The following is a 16,942-nucleotide window of genomic DNA, read 5'->3' as shown; positions in this document are numbered from 1 at the left end:
TGTAGGAAAGACCAGGGGAGGACTGGGCCAGGGTGCAATTGCCCCCTGGGCCACTCTGATGCCACGTAAAAAGGCCAGCCCCAACCAAGCTGTCCCCTGCTGGCTAGGTCGGGAACCCGGATTCAGCCGGTAAGAAGAGAGTATCAGGAACAGGGCTGTAGCTTGGAATGGCGATCGGGAATAGAACGGGAAGATGGAGAGTGGGAGGGGAGCCGAGTCGCTGCACCATGAGCCTCTGGTTTGTACTTGCCCCCTGGGCCAAAAGTTGCCAGTCTGCCCCTGGGAAAGACACACTTGTCTTTGTACTCCTCACCTGGTTGCCACCACACATGCTTGACACCATCTGAACCAAATAAGTTTATCTTGGTCTCATCAGACCACAAGACATGGTTCCAGTAATCCATGTCCTAATGCCCCATACACACGTGCAGATTATCTGAAGACTTTTGTCTGCAGACTTACCAAAACCATATAATATGAGGTCAAACCTAAACACTTTCAATTTGTATGCAATCCGGCAGGCCCTTGCACTACATAGAAAAGGTAAATCTGAAGACAAAAGTCTTCAGATAATCTGCACGTGTGTATGGGGCATTAGTCTGCTTGTCTTCAGAAAACTTTTTGCGGGCTTTCTTGTGCATCTTTAGAAGAGGCTTCCTTCTGGGATGACAGCCATGCAGACCAATTTGATGCAGTGTGCGGCGTATGGTCTGAGCACTGATAGGCTGACGCCCCACCCCTTCAACCTTTGCAGCAATGCAGGCAGCACTCATATGTCTATTTCCCAAAGACCACCTCTGGATATGGCGCTGAGCACGTGCACTCAACTTGTTTGGTCAACCATGGAGAGGCCTGTTCTGAGTGGAACCTGTCTCGTTAAACCGCTGTATGGTCTTGGCCACCGTGCTGCAGCTCAATTTCAGGGTCTTGGCAACCTTCTTATAGCCTAGGCCATCTTTATGTAGAGCGACAGTTCTTTTTTCAGATCCTCAGAGAGTTCTTTGCCATAAGATGCCATGTTGAACTTCCAGTGACCAGCATGAGAGAGTGAGAGCAATAACACTCAATTTAACACACCTGCTTCCCATTCACACCTGAGACCTTGTAACACTGAGTCACATGACTTCAGGAAGGGAAAATGGCTAATTGGGCCTCTGTGCATCTGTGGGGCATTCTCAAATGGAAGGTGGAGGAGCGCAAGGTCTCTAACATCCACCAGCTCCGTGATGTCATTATGGAGGAGTGGAAGAGGACTCCAGTGGCAACCTGTGAAGCTCTGGTGAACTCCATGCCCAGGAGAGTTAAGGCAGTGCTGGAAAATAATGGTGGCCACACAAAATATTGACACTTTGGGCACAAATCGGACACTGTCACTTAGGAGTGTACTTACTTTTGTTGCCAGTGGTATAGACATTAATGGCTGTGTGTTGAGTTATTTTGAGGGGACAGCAAATTTACAATTATTTAAGCTGTACACTAACTACTTTTCATTGTAGCAAAGTGTCATTTCTTCAGTGTTGTCATATGAAAAGATATAAAATATTTACAAAAATGTGAGGGGTGTTCTCACTTTTGTGAGATACTGTAGATAGCAGAGAGGAAGAGAGGAGGCGGAGGAGCAGGCAATATTAAAGCACCATTCGTTTTTTCCGTCCTCTACCAGATCCATAAACCAGAATGTTCAGCTTAGGCAAATGTTTCTATTTGATCAGAGATGGGCGAAGGGACAGAAAATATAGACTGTTTCCCTCGCAGCTACCAATATACATAAAGACCTCTTGCTTGCCATGAAAATACCAAACTGAGGACATCTCATGGCAGAAAAAAGTCCTGCAGGTTGAGATCTCTAGATTCAGGGTCTATTCACACAGTTGTTGTGGAGCTGCATTGGGTGGCTTTTCCAGCGCAGTTTAACCACAAAGATCCTCAATGAAAGCACTGAGGGATTCCATAAGTCTGTGCAGCCACAAACCAGTGTTGTGAAAGCTGGTGGATGGTAATTGTAGTTCCACATAGGTGAAAGACCAAAACCACAGTGTCAATCACATGTCGCTATAATCCCACATGGACGTGACTCATGCCATCTTTGGCTGCCATATACATCCCCTGATTTTTGTGCTTTTTTGCATCCTTACCTGCAAAACACATGTCTGGCTTTCCCACATTGTGCCAGCAGTCCATCACAGCGGTACACATTCTTCACCATATCCTTTACGCAGCATCTGCTTTTTTCCATCTGGGAGAACGAGTGGTTTTACCTGGGAAGACGACCCAGCAACATCTGGGGCGGGCGCGCTCGCACCCGCAGCTCTGCCCTGCCTGGCTCACTTATTCTCTCACACTGCAGTGCTGGCTGTGGCGGCGGCGCTGTGCGAATCCGATCCGAGCCGCCGGGTCGCCGCCCACTGTGGAGGGAGGGGAGGGGGGTTGTGCCAGGCGTGCGGAGAGCGAGGGACAATCTGGGGGAGGGACAGTGCACTGCAGCGGCCGCCCAGCGCAGCGCTGAGCGCGGGAGCCACACCAGACCAGCCCAGGCAGCAGCAAGAAGAAGCTGGCAGCAGCGGCAGGTGACACAGGCCAGAGAGGAGAGAGCCAGTGGCGACAGACGCAGGAGGAAAACCTAGGAGCCGGAGGACCTGGAGGAGAAGAGAAGACATAGCCTGCTGTGATCGGGTGCACCTGCAAAAAAAAGGTAGGAGTCACGAGTGACACAGGACAGGAGTCAGGACTGAGTATAGACCCCCCCTTACAGCAGGCCAGGGTGAGGTTAGGTCTGGGGTCCCCCATATAGAGTCCCCCCTTACAGTAGGCCAGGGTCCGGACCTCACCTCACCCTGGCCTGCTGTAAGGGGGGATCTATATAGGGGACCTGGGATCTATATGGGGGACCTCACCCTGGCCTGCTGTAAGGGGGGATCTATATGGGGGACCAGGTCCCCCATGTAGATCCCCCCTTACAGCAGGCCAGGGTGAGGTGAGGTCCCCCATATAGATCCCCCCTTACAGCAGGCCAGGGTGAGGTGAGGTCCCCCATATAGATCCCCCCTTACAGCAGGCCAGGGTGAGGAGAGGTCCCGTCCCCCATATAGATCTCCCCCTTACAGCAGGCCATCTATATCTATATGGGGGACGGGACCTCACCTCACCTCACCTCACCTCACCCTGGCCTGCTGTAAGGGGAGATCTATATGGGGGACCTCACCCTGGCCTGCTGTAAGGGGGGATCTATATGGGGGACCTCACCCTGGCCTGCTGTAAGGGGGGATCTATATGGGGGACCTCACCTCACCCTGGCCTGCTGTAAAGGAGGATCTATATGGGGGACCTGGGATCTATATGGGGGACCTCACCTTGGCCTGCTGTAAGGGGGGATCTATATGGGGGACCAGGTCCCCCATGTAGATCCCCCCTTACAGCAGGCCAGGGTGAGGTGAGGTCCCCCATATAGATCCCCCCTTACAGCAGGCCAGGGTGAGGAGAGGTCCCGTCCCCCATATAGATCTCCCCCTTACAGCAGGCCAGGGTGAGGTGAGGTCCCCCATATAGATCCCCCCTTACAGCAGGCCAGGGTGAGGAGAGGTCCCGTCCCCCATATAGATCTCCCCCTTACAGCAGGCCAGGGTGAGGTGAGGTCCGGGGTCCCCCATATAGATCCCCCTCACCCTGGCCTACTGTAAAGGGGGTGATCTATATGGGGGGACAGGACCTCACCTCACCTCACCCTGGCCTGCTGTAAGGGGGGATCTATATGGGGGACCTCACCCTGGAGTGCTGTAAGGGGAGATCTATATGGGGGACCTCACCCTGGCCTGCTGTAAGGGGGGATATATATGGGGGACCTCACCCTGGCCTGCTGTAAAGGGGGATCTATATGGGGGACCTCACCTCACCCTGGCCTGCTGTAAGGGGGGATATATATGGGGGACCTCACCCTGGCCTGCTGTAAGGGGGGATCTATATGGGGGACCTCACCTCACCCTGGCCTGCTGTAAAGGAGGATCTATGGGGGACCTGCCCAGGCCTGCTCTAAAGGGGGATCTATAGGGACCCTGCTCTAAAGGGGATCTATGTCATAGATCCCCCCTTTAGAGCAGGATCCCCATAGATCTCCTTTAGAGCAGGCCAGGGTCCCCATAGATCCCCTTTAGAGCAGGCCAGGGTCCCTATAGATCCCTTTTTAGAGCAGGGTCCCCATAGATTCCCCACTTTAGAGAAATGTCCCCATTGATTATATGGGGACCATTCTCTAAAGGGGGATCTATGGGGACCCTGCTCTAAAAGGTGATCTGTGGGGACACTGGCCTGCTCTAAAGTGCTTAGAGGGTAAGGGTTTCTTTAACTAATCTAGTGGAAGAGACTCGAGTGCTAAAATCCCGCAGGTTAGAGGGCGCAAATTACTAGCCTTGCCCCAGGGGGCTGACAACCCACGCTACGCCACTGTGTGGAACTACAATTACCAGCCATCAGCTTTCACAACACTGGTTTGTTCGCACAATGTTGTTTATGCGCCAATGCAATATGGCATGGCAGCAGTGGTGTATTTTGGTTTTGTGCTGCCCTAGGCAAGACAAAAATTGGGTGCCCCCCCCCCCCCTCCAAAGTAAATTTGCCCCACTCCTTCCTTTTTACCAGATGTGACTCCCTCCAAAATGCAAGCCAAGTCCCAGCATGAACCCCTGAGATTTCACAGGGGGGGGGGGGGAGAGAGAGAGGAGGGGGGTGAGAGAGAGAGAGAGGGGGTCAGTGAGGGAGAGAGAGAGGGGGATGAGAGAGGTGGCTATAGCAACCAGTGGCAAATGGAGTCTCAGGTGGAGGGGGGTGTCTTTTTTGCTGCCCCCCTGCAAAGTGCCGCCCTAGGCCTGGGCCTTGTCGGCCTAGGCCAAAATACAGCACTGCATGGCAGCTTTTCAAACATTATTTATAGCCAGGGCCGACGCTACCTATAGGCAGGGTAGGCGCCGACCTAGAGCGCACATCAGCCAGGGGCGGCGCTTAGTGATGTCGCCATGGGCACAGGTGGCTCCCTAATTTGCTCAGCGGCCCTGCGGATCCCCCTACACTGGCACGGGAAGGAGAAACTGTGCTGCCCCGCCCCCGCTCGAGCCGCCGCTGTCTTCCTGCCTGCTCTCCCTCCCTCCTTTGGTCAGCAGTGGGGAGTAGAACAGCAGGAGATCAGCGCGCTGTGTGGAGAAAGAGCAGCTGTGAACTCCACTTTCCCCCTCCTTCTCCTCTTCCTGCTTCTATACTAGGGCGAGGCCAACAGCTGCTGATGTTTCTCCCCTCTCCTACCTATTGGCCAGGAAAGAAAAATGGAAAAGGAGCAGAGAGGACCATGGGAAATGTAGTGCCTAAGACTGGGAAAACTGTCTGCAGCCCCCAGCAAGCCAAGCTGAAGGGGAGAGAGAGAGAGAGCCAGGCTATAGGTGAAGTGGAACACTGCAGGCTGCGGGTGGCAAGTGACAAACTGCATCTGGTGACAGGCAATGGTGACAGGTAATGGTGACAAACTGCATCTGGTGACAGGCAATGGTGACAAACTGCATCTGGGGACAGGCAATGGTGACAAACTGCATCTGGGGACAGGATGGTGACAAACTGCATCTGGGGACAGGCAATGGTGACACGCTGCATCTGGGGACAGGTAATGGTGACAAACTGCATCTGGGGACAGGCAATGGTGACACGCTGCATCTGGTGACAGGTAATGGTGACACGATGCTTCTGGTGACAGGTAATGGTGACACGCTGCTTCTGGTGACAGGTAATGGTGACACGATGCATCTGGGGACAGGCAATGGGGACACATTGCATCTGGGGACAGGCAATGGGGACACATTGCATCTGGTGACAGGCAATGGTGAAACGATACATCTGGTGACAGGCAATGGTGACACATTGCATCTGGTGACAGGCAATGGTGACACGATGCATCTGGTAACAGGCAATGGTGACATGTTGCATCTGGTGACAAGCAATGGTGACATGTGGCATCTGGTGACAGGTAATGGTGACACGCTGTATCTGGTGACAGGCAATGGTGACACGCTGTATCTGGTGACAGGCAATGGTGACAGGCTGCATCTGGTGACAGGTAATGGTGACAAACTGCATCTGTTGGCAGGCAATGGTCACACGCTGCATCTGGTAGCAGACGATAGGAGCAACTGGCAAGCTGCATCTCGTCGCAGGCGAAAGTGGCACGTTGCATCTGGTGGCAGGTGACTGTGGCAAGTGACGAGCTGCATCTGGTGGCAGGCAACGGTGGCAAGTGACAAGCTGTATCTGGTGGCAGGCGACGATGGCAAGCAGGACAAGGTCATCCAGTGCCCAGGGCAAGGATGCCAAACTGCGCCCCCTTTCCCTTAGGGTTAGGGTTAAGGCGCCCCCCAATCCCTGCAATAAACCGTTGCGCCCAGAGCAACCGCTCCTCTTGCCCACCCCTTGTCCCAGCACTGGTGGCAAGTGACACGCTGCATCTGTTGGCAGGCGACGGTGGCAAGTAACAAGCTGCATCCGCTGGCAGGCAACGGTGGCATGATGCATCTGCAGGCAGGCAACGGTGGCATGCTGTATCTGCTTGCAGGCCGTGGTGGCACACTGCATCTGGTGGCAAGTGACAAGCTCAGGGCTCCCACTGATTGTGCATTATGGTAAGTTTAACCATTTTAATATATATTACAATGTAATAATATAAGTAATGTGTTTCAATCATCCTGACACCATATCAAGCATGGTATCGGGATGGTTTAAGTGCTAATACCAGCCATTCACCTGAAAAATCAATCACCTCCAAAATCCCTGTCAACCCCAAGACTACACCCCCCCCCAGTCCTTGGCAAATGTTTCCTCCATGAAGCCAGTCCTCTATGTCAAAGAAGGGGTTGGGGACCGCTGCCCTAAGGTGACATCACTCCCTACTAGTGCTCTATGCTATAAATAGCCACGCAGGAGAGAAAAGAGTGACAGATGCCATGGTCAGCGAGGGTTTTGAAATCATCTTTTTTTGGGAAGGTGGGGGGGCAGGGGTGGGTTCCTAAATGGCAGTTTAGAAACGTGGTCACCTTAAGCTGATGGACGTGAGTGGGGCCTTATGTCTACATTTTTTGCTGTATACATCGGCAGGGCAAAGGGGGTGGAGTCTGGGGCGGAGTTAGTGGGGCAGCAAAACGAGGTTTCGCCTAGGGTGTCAAAAATCCTTGCACCAGCCCTGTTTATAGCACATGGGGACACTCACTATTTTGCCTTTGAAGCAGCCGGCCTGTGCTTGGCGAAACTGGTCAGGCGTATCGATCGTGCACCTCCTCTCCCAGCCCCATTGGTGTATCTGTTGGTGCAGCATTATGTGCATTTGGAAAGTGCATTCCTCTGCATGAGAACTATGGTCCTATTTTTCTATGAAGCTACTGAATGGATGGGTATACATTTACTTGCATTGCTTTACAAGCACAGACATTGACTTTAAGACCTGTGGGTCCTGTTTGATTACTTGGAGGACACTTTTCCAAAACAGTGAATGGAATTTTTTACTTGGATGTGCGAGGGGGGTTATTTTCAAGGAATCTATCCTGAGATTATATACCAAATGCTCTAGACAGCCATTGACTTTGTTTTGGTGAACACTTATCCTCTTGTGGACAACACAAGTTTATTCACTGAAATCACTGTGGGAGATTTCATATGAGTCAACCTTGAGATCTATGCTTCTTCTTTGTCCCTTCTCTTGGCAATTTGGAGTACTGGCATTTATGAGTCTTACCATCATCTTTTATAAGGACATCATCATTGAATGGGTATCAGCTTGTCTTCCCTCTTTTTTGTTTCACCAAACACTGAACTCCTTCCCATAGTTCCATCTATCCACCATGCATGGGATCACCATTACCATCATCATCTTTGATTGTTTTTATTGTTTGATTTTTTGACTTATTACTTATATTGGTGTTTACAGGGGCTAACTTAAACATGTATATTCAGTGAGAGAGGTGGATGTATGCTTTTAGGTGTGTATGATGTGAGACTTGGTACCATTTTTATTGCATTACACAGTTTGCACATATCCACTTTTTTGTTATACATTTTTTTTGTAAAGTGAATATTCATTACAGTCCAGTGAGTAATGTTATATATATATATATATATATATATATATATATATATATATACTATGTAATCCTTTGGTGGTTGGGTTTAAATCAGGCTTTTTAACTCAGTTTTTCCTTCTGGTTTGTGGCTGTAGATGACTAGGGTACTAAAGACTACCTACCGCTTTGACCTGTACCATACTTTCAAACCCCTTTAATAATCACACAGACAACAAGCTGGAGTTAATGGCCAAAGCAGCCTTTTATTAATCAAAGTAATAAATAACACATAAACAAGAACATAGCTTAAATACTAGGTAAATACAGTGTACGTAACTGGAACCTCAAGGTCCTAGTGGGCATCACTCACAAGAAAAAAATACCTGTGACCTATTTAAAACAGGCCTCCAGCCACAACACCTCTGACTCAGAGACAACCAGCCGCAGATACCTCCATTAGAACAACTAGGAGCCGTACCTCAGACGGGTCCCCACCAAGTACCTTTTTAGTGCCCGCAGTAACCTACAAGGACCTTGCACCCCGCCAGCTGCTTGACAACAATCATCCCCAAGAACCCCCAAGCCAACAATAAGTTGCTTAGCAGAAAAGTAAAAATACCAGGGCGGACGGGAGGGAAGTTGTATCTTGCTGGTCCTTCTTCCGACTGGAGACCCTACCCACCACTCAGTCTCACCACCCGCTGCAACTCCACCCCTTCCCAAACTTGTACCCAATAAACTTTTTTGTAGCTTGAGTCTCATTGTTATTATATATATACAGTGGGTACGGAAAGTATTCAGACCCCCTTAAATTTTTCACTCTTTGTTATATTGCAGCCATTTGCTAAAATCATTTAAGTTCATTCTTCTTCCTCATGAATGTACACATAGCACCCCATACTGACAGAAAAACACAGAATTGTTGACATTGTTGCAGATTTATTAAAAAAGAAAAACTGAAATATCACATGGTCCTAAGTATTCAGACCCTTTGCTGTGACACTCATATATTTAACTCAGGTGCTTTCCATTTCTTCTGATCATCCTTGAGATGGTTCTACACCTTCATTTGATTCCAGCTGTGTTTGATTATACTGATTGGACTTGATTAGGAAAGCCACACAGCTGTCTACATAAGACCTTCCAGATCACAATGCATGTCAGAGCAAATGAGAATCATGAGGTCAAAGGAACTGCCTGAAGAGCTCAGAGACAGAATTGTGGCAAGGCACAGATCTGGCCAAGGTTACAAAAAGATTTCTGCTGCACTTAAGGTTTCTAAGAGCTCAGTGGCCTCCATAATCCTCAAATGGAAGACGTTTGGGACGACCAGAACCCTTCCTAGAGCTGGCCGTCCGGCCAAACTGAGCTATCAGGGGAGAAGAGCCTTGGTGAGAGAGGTAAAGAAGAACCCAAAGATCACTGTGGCTGAGCTCCAGAGATGCAGTCAGGAGATGGGAGAAAGTTGTAGAAAGTCAACCATCACTGCAGCCCTCCACCAGTCGGGGCTTTATGGCAGAGTGGCCCGACGGAAGCCTCTCCTCAGTGTAAGACACATGAAAGCCTGCATGGAGTTTGCTAAAAAACACCTGAAGGACTCCAAGATGGTGAGAAATAAGATTCTCTGGTCTGATGAGACCAAAATAGAACTTTTTGGCCTTAATTCTAAGCGTTATGTGTGGAGAAAACCAGGCACTGCTCATCACCTGTCCAGTGCAGTCCCAACAGTGAAGCATGGTGGTGGCAGCATCATGCTGTGGGGGTGTTTTTCAGCTGCAGGCACAGGACGACGGTTGCAATCGAGGGAAAGATGAATGCGGCCAAGTACAGGGATATCCTGGACAAAAACCTTCTCCAGAGTGCTCTGGACCTCAGACTGGGCCGAAGGTTTACCTTCCAACAAGACAATGACCCTAAGCACACAGCTAAAATAACGAAGGAGTGGCTTCACAACAACTCCGTGACTGTTCTTGAATGGCCCAGCCAGAGCCCTGACTTAAACCCAATTGAGCATCTCTGGAGAGACCTAAAAATGGCTGTCCACCAACGTTTACCATCCAACCAGACAGAACTGGAGAGGATCTGCAAGGAGGAATGGCAGAGGATCCCCAAATCCAGGTGTGAAAGACTTGTTGCATCTTTCCCAAAAAGACTCCTGGCTGTATTTGATCAAAAGGGGGCTTCTACTAAATACTGAGCAAAGGGTCTGAATACTTAGGACCATGTGATATTTCAGTTTTTCTTTTTTAATAAATCTGCAACAATGTCAACAATTCTGTGTTTTTCTGTCAGTATGGGGTGCTATGTGTACATTCATGAGGAAGAAGAATGAACTTAAATGATTTTAGCAAATGGCTGCAATATAAAAAAGAGTGAAAAATTTTAGGGGGTCTGAATACTTTCCGTACCCACTGTATATTTATTTTTTAAGATAGACCAAAAACCTACAGTTCCCCAGACCCTTTAACCCTTGCCATGCTCTTCTTTTTTAACTCCGGGTCTCTCTGACTCATAGAATCCTCCAGCGCTTTCATTGAGGATCTTTGTGGTTAAATTGTTATGCTTGGGCATCATAATTGGTGCTCACGGTTTTACCTCCGAGCTGTGAGGGATTTTACTTTTGTTCCACCATTTTATGAACTGAGTATCATTACATAGCTCCTAATTTGTCTATTTTGTAATTTTTCTAGAGCAGTCTCACTGCAAGACAAGGCAAAATGCCTTGTCTCCTATGTGCCCAGCTCACATCACTGTGTTGAGGTATTGTTGGGAGGTGTGTGTACAGTGCAGTGTGAGGCAATCCTGTGCCTCGCCCTGCGCAGCAGCCAAAAGAACCTAAAGTGGAACTTCAGTAAGAAAAAGTCCTGCTAGATGACTTCAGGCTGGCCCCTTTCGCAGTTATAGTTACATAGTTAGTTTGGTTAAAAAAAAGTCCATCTAGTTCAACCAACAAAAAAAAAAATCATACAATCCCATTTACACAAAGTAATACCCACAGTTAATCCAGAGGAAGTATAGCGATTAAAAAAATAAGTGCCTATATTGTTTTAAATCCAGTAATACACTGTTCTGCACGTGCTCAGTTGCTCTCCATTTTTAGGCACTAATGAATTTGTAGAGGCCGATCTGCTGACAGCCTTAAAGTGCAATTAAACCCTCTTATCCTTTATAGCCAAGGAAGCTGCTCCTGTTTGATCTACATGTTGCCATGGTGCTGCACATTTGATCAGTTATGACACCAGCCATTTGATGGTTTGACAGTTTAGTTGAGAAAACAAGCAAATGTGACAGTTAGGAATCCCGGCGTTCCAGGAATTGTACTTTTTTGATACTGTTAAATCGATAGGTTTAGTCCTGTTTTATGATTTACTTCTGCTCAGGGGCTCTGGGCTTCAGCAAAATGGCAGCCTCCAGCAGGAAGAAACAGGAGCAATGCTGGAGGCAATTTACAGCACACACTAATTTTGGTGGCATAGTTAATAATGTGGAATATATGTTCGTTGCTAAAGAACATTATCTTTTATCAGTTGTTATGGGTAAATTTCCGCTTTAATGTGTTGAGACTGACGTGTCGGCACTGCAGTTTTCTAGCGAGATTGCACTGCACACAAGCCTGGTGTGAATGGACCCTGAAGATGAATGTTATTTTTGTCTGGATTTCTGCTTTAATCCCAAGGCAGATTAGATCACACATTGTCTGGTTACCACCATCATTGTGGGTATTTTACATCAGTAGGGATGTCAGAGAAACTATTATTTTAAGGGCCGGTGTCAACAGGCTTTAGGTTGTGTCAAGTTATTAGTTTGACATCAGTTTGTGATGTTTCTCAGAATATTGACAGATGCATTTTCTCAAGCAAGAAATACATTTCATCAGACTTGGAAAGGAGTGCAAAACTTGCTTGAAATGAACAAAGCCCATTGGTACAGGCCTTTGGTCAGACAGACTCTGGGAGGGGGCTACATGTAGTATTACAATCTATATAAGGCCCCTTTCACACTTGTGCAACCTAAAAGTCGTGCGATTTTTATTTTTTTTTGCCTGTGAAATCTTGAGGTCTATAGACCTCAAAATGCATCAAAGTCAGACCAAAGTAGTGCAGATAGTCGCACAGATATGAACAGTACTCATTGGAAATCAGTCCAGAGAAGGGCAACAAAAATGATTAGGGGAATGGAGGACATCAGCTATGAGGAAAGGCTACAAGCACTGAACTTATCTCTCTGGAGAAGAGACGATTGAGGGGGGATATGATATCAATGTACAAATACTGTACTGGCGACCCTAGCATAAGGAACAAACTATTCAGAGAAAGGGAATACAATAAGACACGTGGCCACTCACTAAAACTAGAGGAAAGGCGGTTTAACCTTAAAGTGCGTAAGGGGTTCTTCACTGTAAGAGCGGTAAGGATGTGGAATTCTCTTCCACAAGCAGTCGTATCAGCAGGGAGCATTGATAGTTTCAAAAAACTATTAGATGGGCACCTTAGAGACCACAACATACAGGGGTATACAATGTACGGTTAAAAGCAAACACACACACACACCTATCATAGGTTGAACTGGATGGACTGATGTCTTTTTTCAACCTCACTAACTATGTAACTATGGGGTACGACTTGTTATGTGACTTTGCAGTCCCAAGTGGCCCAAAGACTCAAACAGGCTCCAGATATGCTCTGAAAATACTGACAGGAGGAGAAAGCATAGCGAGTAGAAGGGTGATCCCATTACTGTGCTGCTGATTCTGCCTTGTCCAATCAGCAGGCTGGCGTGTGTTCTTGATCAAGCTGTGCAGCAGCTGTAGTGGAGACATAAAGATCTGTCATTGGTACCTGGCTCAAAAGACTAAGCAAATATACATAGCTTGTAGATATGTAGGCATATTTGCTTTTATATATACAGAGCTTTTTTTCAACTGGAACTTAGTGGAACTCAGTTCCACCACCTCTGGCTCAGGCCCTCTGCTCCTTGCTCACCATTATAATGGTAAACACAGAAGTCTGGCATCTGTGTTTACAAGTGATAGCTTGTCTCCCAATGGCTCTCACAGACCTGATCTCCTGAGCAGACAAGAGAGATGCGGGTGCAGAGCAGATTGTGACTCCCCCTCTGCAATTAAGAGAGGCAGAGCCACCTACAGTGTGCAGGGAGGTACTAGAACTGGCTGGATGCTTCAGTTTAATAAAGCAACACAAGTAAGATATGTGGAAGATGGTGGAGCTTTTAAGGAGGGAGTGAGAAGATGGGGGCAGTGGAAGGGGGGTTGCATGCAGAGGTCAGAGCTGAAGAGGGGTGAAAGTGAGATGTGGATGGGGGATACAGAGGTAAGCAGCTGCGGAAGAAGGCTGAACTCTGTGTAGTACATCCCTAATTTCTGCACTCTGTATGCAGCGCACCCCTGAACCCTGCACTCTGTACATAATGCACTCCTGGTATTTATTGTCCCTTCAAGACCCTTGCACAGTTAATTAAATTTGACCACATCCACAATTGATGAGGTTTGGAGGGTGTGTGTCTGGGGGGAGGTTGGTTTTGGGGTCATGATTGAGTTTCTGAGTTCCTTCTAGGGGTGTTGTATTTAATCGTAGCATCGATGCATCACGATTCGGCCACCCGCAATTCTGCATCAATGCTGCGACCGACTTTAATCAGTGTCCCAATGACGTCATGAAGCGCCGCCCCTCCCTCTCCGCACAGCGATGGCTGGCTCTTTAAAATTCGTAGCCCTCTTTTCCCGCCTCCCGCTGACGTCATCCCAGCCGCCCGGCGTCGCTGCAAGAGGAGACACGAGGAGCGAGTGTCCCTGACTGTTGGAGAGAATGAGATGGACTACGGTGTGCAATGTTCATGTTTACACATGCCTTATCCCTCCAGTAAGCCGACACTGCACTCCGCTAATCACATGCAGTGAGACACTTCCCGATCAGCAGCTGCACAGATTGGGAAATGTCTCACTGTCTGTGATTACCGGAGTGCAGTTTTGGCTTCCTGGCGGGATTGGGCATGTGAGGACTGTCATCTCTACTCTCGGACACTCAGTCTGCTGCGGGAGACTTGAGTGTCGGAGCGAACATCCCCCGCTCCCACATGCGCGCTGGTCCTCCTCCTCCAGCGAGTGTCTGTCCTCCTGACCATCCTCCAGCAAGTGTCCATGTCCATCCTCCTCACACAGGCCTCTGTGGGCAGAGGGAGACCCCCGAGTGAGCGTCCCGGACCCCAACTCCCAGTCCTCCTTGGCTCAGGCGTCTGCAATCTGCAGTGACTGTCATCATCACTCATCACTGATCAGGTACTAATCGAAGTCTTCAAATACTATTACAAATGTTGTTGACATGACACTGCCAGGGGGAGCGGCAGAGCCAGGTGAGGGGGCGGACAGGGGGAGCACACTGAGGGAGAGGGGGAGCCGGACTATCCGTTATGTTCACAGCACCGGAGATTCTCCAACCCGGATATCCCTGAGGAGACCCCCATCCAATGCCATGTATATAATATATATCACATCCCTGATATCCCTGAGGAGGCTTCCATACACCAGTGTATGGGGGTCTCCTCAGGGATATCAGGGATGGGATACATACATGGCGGTGTATGGGGGTCTCCTCAGGGATGTGATATATACATGGCGGTTTATGGGGGTCTCCTCAGGGATGTGATATATACATGGCGGTGTATGGGAGTCTCCTCAGGGATGTGATATATACATGGCGGTGTATGGGGGTCTCCTCAGGGATATCCAGGATGTGATATATACATGGTGGTGTATGGAGGTCTCCTCAGGGATATCCAGGATGTGATATATACATGGCGGTGTATAGGGGTCTCCTCAGGGATATCCAGGATGTGATATATACATGGTGTTACACCACCATGTATCACATCCCTGAGGAGACCCCATACACCGCCATGTACATATCACATCCCTGAGGAGACCCCCATACACCGCCATGTATATATCACATCCTGGATATCCCTGAGAAGACCTCCATACACCGCCATGTATTTTTCACATCCCTGAGGAGACCTCCTATATGTTTGCAGTGCACTATTGGCTGGGCATGGGCATTGGGCAGTAATCGTGATGCATCGCGGAATCGAATCGTATCGAATCACTGCCCTAATAATCGTAATCGAATTGCGAATTGAATCGTCAGGTAAGTGAAGATGCGCAGCCCTAGCTCCTTCACCTATTTTCTGAGAAAAAAAAGCTGTGTGTGTGTGTGTGTGTGTGTATATATATAAATATATATATATATATATATATATATATATATATTATAATTAATTAAATAGTTTTTTTGTTTTTGTTTTACAGACATGAACAAGTCACAGGTAAAAAACTCCTCACAAACTGTGCCTTTATCCTGTGTAAGGGTCAGCCTCTACCTCTGGACATTGTCTCCCTGACCACCTTGCCTGAAAAGAGGATCTTCTCCTTCCTAAGCGTAGCCTGGGGCCTAATTTCAGACATTGACATAGAAAGTGAAAAATACAGGTTTATGGGCTATGCCCGTTTCTCCGTAGGAACTTTTGTGCGGCTGACTGCATTGCGTACTTACTCAGGATGTCTCTCATTCCTGCCAGCCAGATCCTCAGCAGCAGAAATGGACAGTGGAGGTAGTCCTCCAGCAGGCAGCACAGTGCTGGAAGATGATCTGCTGGTACCGCTGGATCAGCCAATTCCAAGTCACTGGCATACTATCAAAGACCAGTTTGTCCTTGTTCTGGCACTCTACCAGTCTCACCTGGGGGCTGAACACTTTGCTGCCCCTATGGTCAAAGGTCTGGGTGAAGGGCGTATCCACCTGTACTATGCCACCTCCAGAATCTCAAGGACAAGTCTTCTTAAACTGTTTATGGCTATGGAAAAGGGAACACATTTGGACCAGGATATTCCGCATTTCACTCACCTTCCTGTTATGGCATTTAGAATAGAACCATATGAGAACACTGGTATCATGACTGTGGATGGAGAGGTCATTCAATGCAGTCCAATCCAGGGACAGATTCACAGGGGCTTGGGACGCGTGATATCAATTGCTCCAAAGTACCAATGCAAACAGTAATCCTGCTTGAGTTTTAGAACCTAAATGCGCTGAAATAGAAATACTATTGTATTCATTAGAGTCTATTTTACAATGAAGCTTGCATCACTTTTGCAGCTATGTAATTTAAAACATAAATCGCACATGTATTTATTTCAGATATACTGCCAAGGCCATGGTAAGTATAGTAAGACTGCATCAGTTAAAATAGCTGTGTGAGTAGGTGTTAATTTATACTTTGAGAAGACGCCCCAAGCACACTGTCTAAAGTATCAGCCTAGTAAAAAGTTCTACCCATTTTAAAGGGAATACATTGTACTTTTATAAATATATTCTTTATTTATCATAGTGAGGACTAAAACATTTTAATAATTTAATATTTTTAAGTCACATACAAAATATTGCACATGAATACAATAAAATATTTAAAGTGCCCCTTTTTTGATAAAGGAGGAGGAGCTCTAGCCTAATAATTTTTAAAAATTTTAAAGAACTCAGTAGCTTAAGTCTGAGTGATAACTCGTGTCTCATCAGATGGCTCATTTCATAATTTTATTCAGAGAAATCCTGCCTCAAGGTAGACTGCTGTGCTGCCTCTTAAGATAAACCAGTATGCTCAAGGAATTCTTTATTTATATATATATATATATATTTTTTTTTTTTTAATTTATTTTTTTACGTAAGAGTGTCCTCGCTGGAAGGTTTCCCCAATTCCCCACATCTCCTATTCTGGTGTCCAGATATTCTATCAATTTCTATTTTCAATAACAGTGATGACCAGGAGCCACAAGAATGGTTGAACAAACCCAG

General features: G+C 47.7%; 1 protein-coding gene across 1 annotated transcript in view; it reads left to right on the top strand.

Moving 5' to 3' along the window:
- SPHK1 (sphingosine kinase 1) overlaps nt 1-16,489 on the top strand; it is a 91,930-nt gene extending 75,441 nt beyond the window's left edge. Inside the window, exon 5 of the mRNA XM_082271697.1 lies at nt 15,403-16,489. Within this exon, the coding sequence (XP_082127823.1) occupies nt 15,403-16,153 (751 nt within the window). The 3' untranslated portion in view covers nt 16,154-16,489. The remainder of the gene's footprint in view (nt 1-15,402) is intronic.
- The last annotated feature ends 453 nt before the right edge of the window (nt 16,490-16,942 follow it).

This window comes from Pelophylax lessonae (assembly GCF_965119305.1).
Source record: "Pelophylax lessonae genome assembly, chromosome: 11".
Classification (NCBI taxonomy): domain Eukaryota; kingdom Metazoa; phylum Chordata; class Amphibia; order Anura; family Ranidae; genus Pelophylax; species Pelophylax lessonae.
The sequence above is the reverse complement of the archived record's forward strand: the minus strand, read 5'-3'. Positions and strand labels throughout refer to the sequence as shown.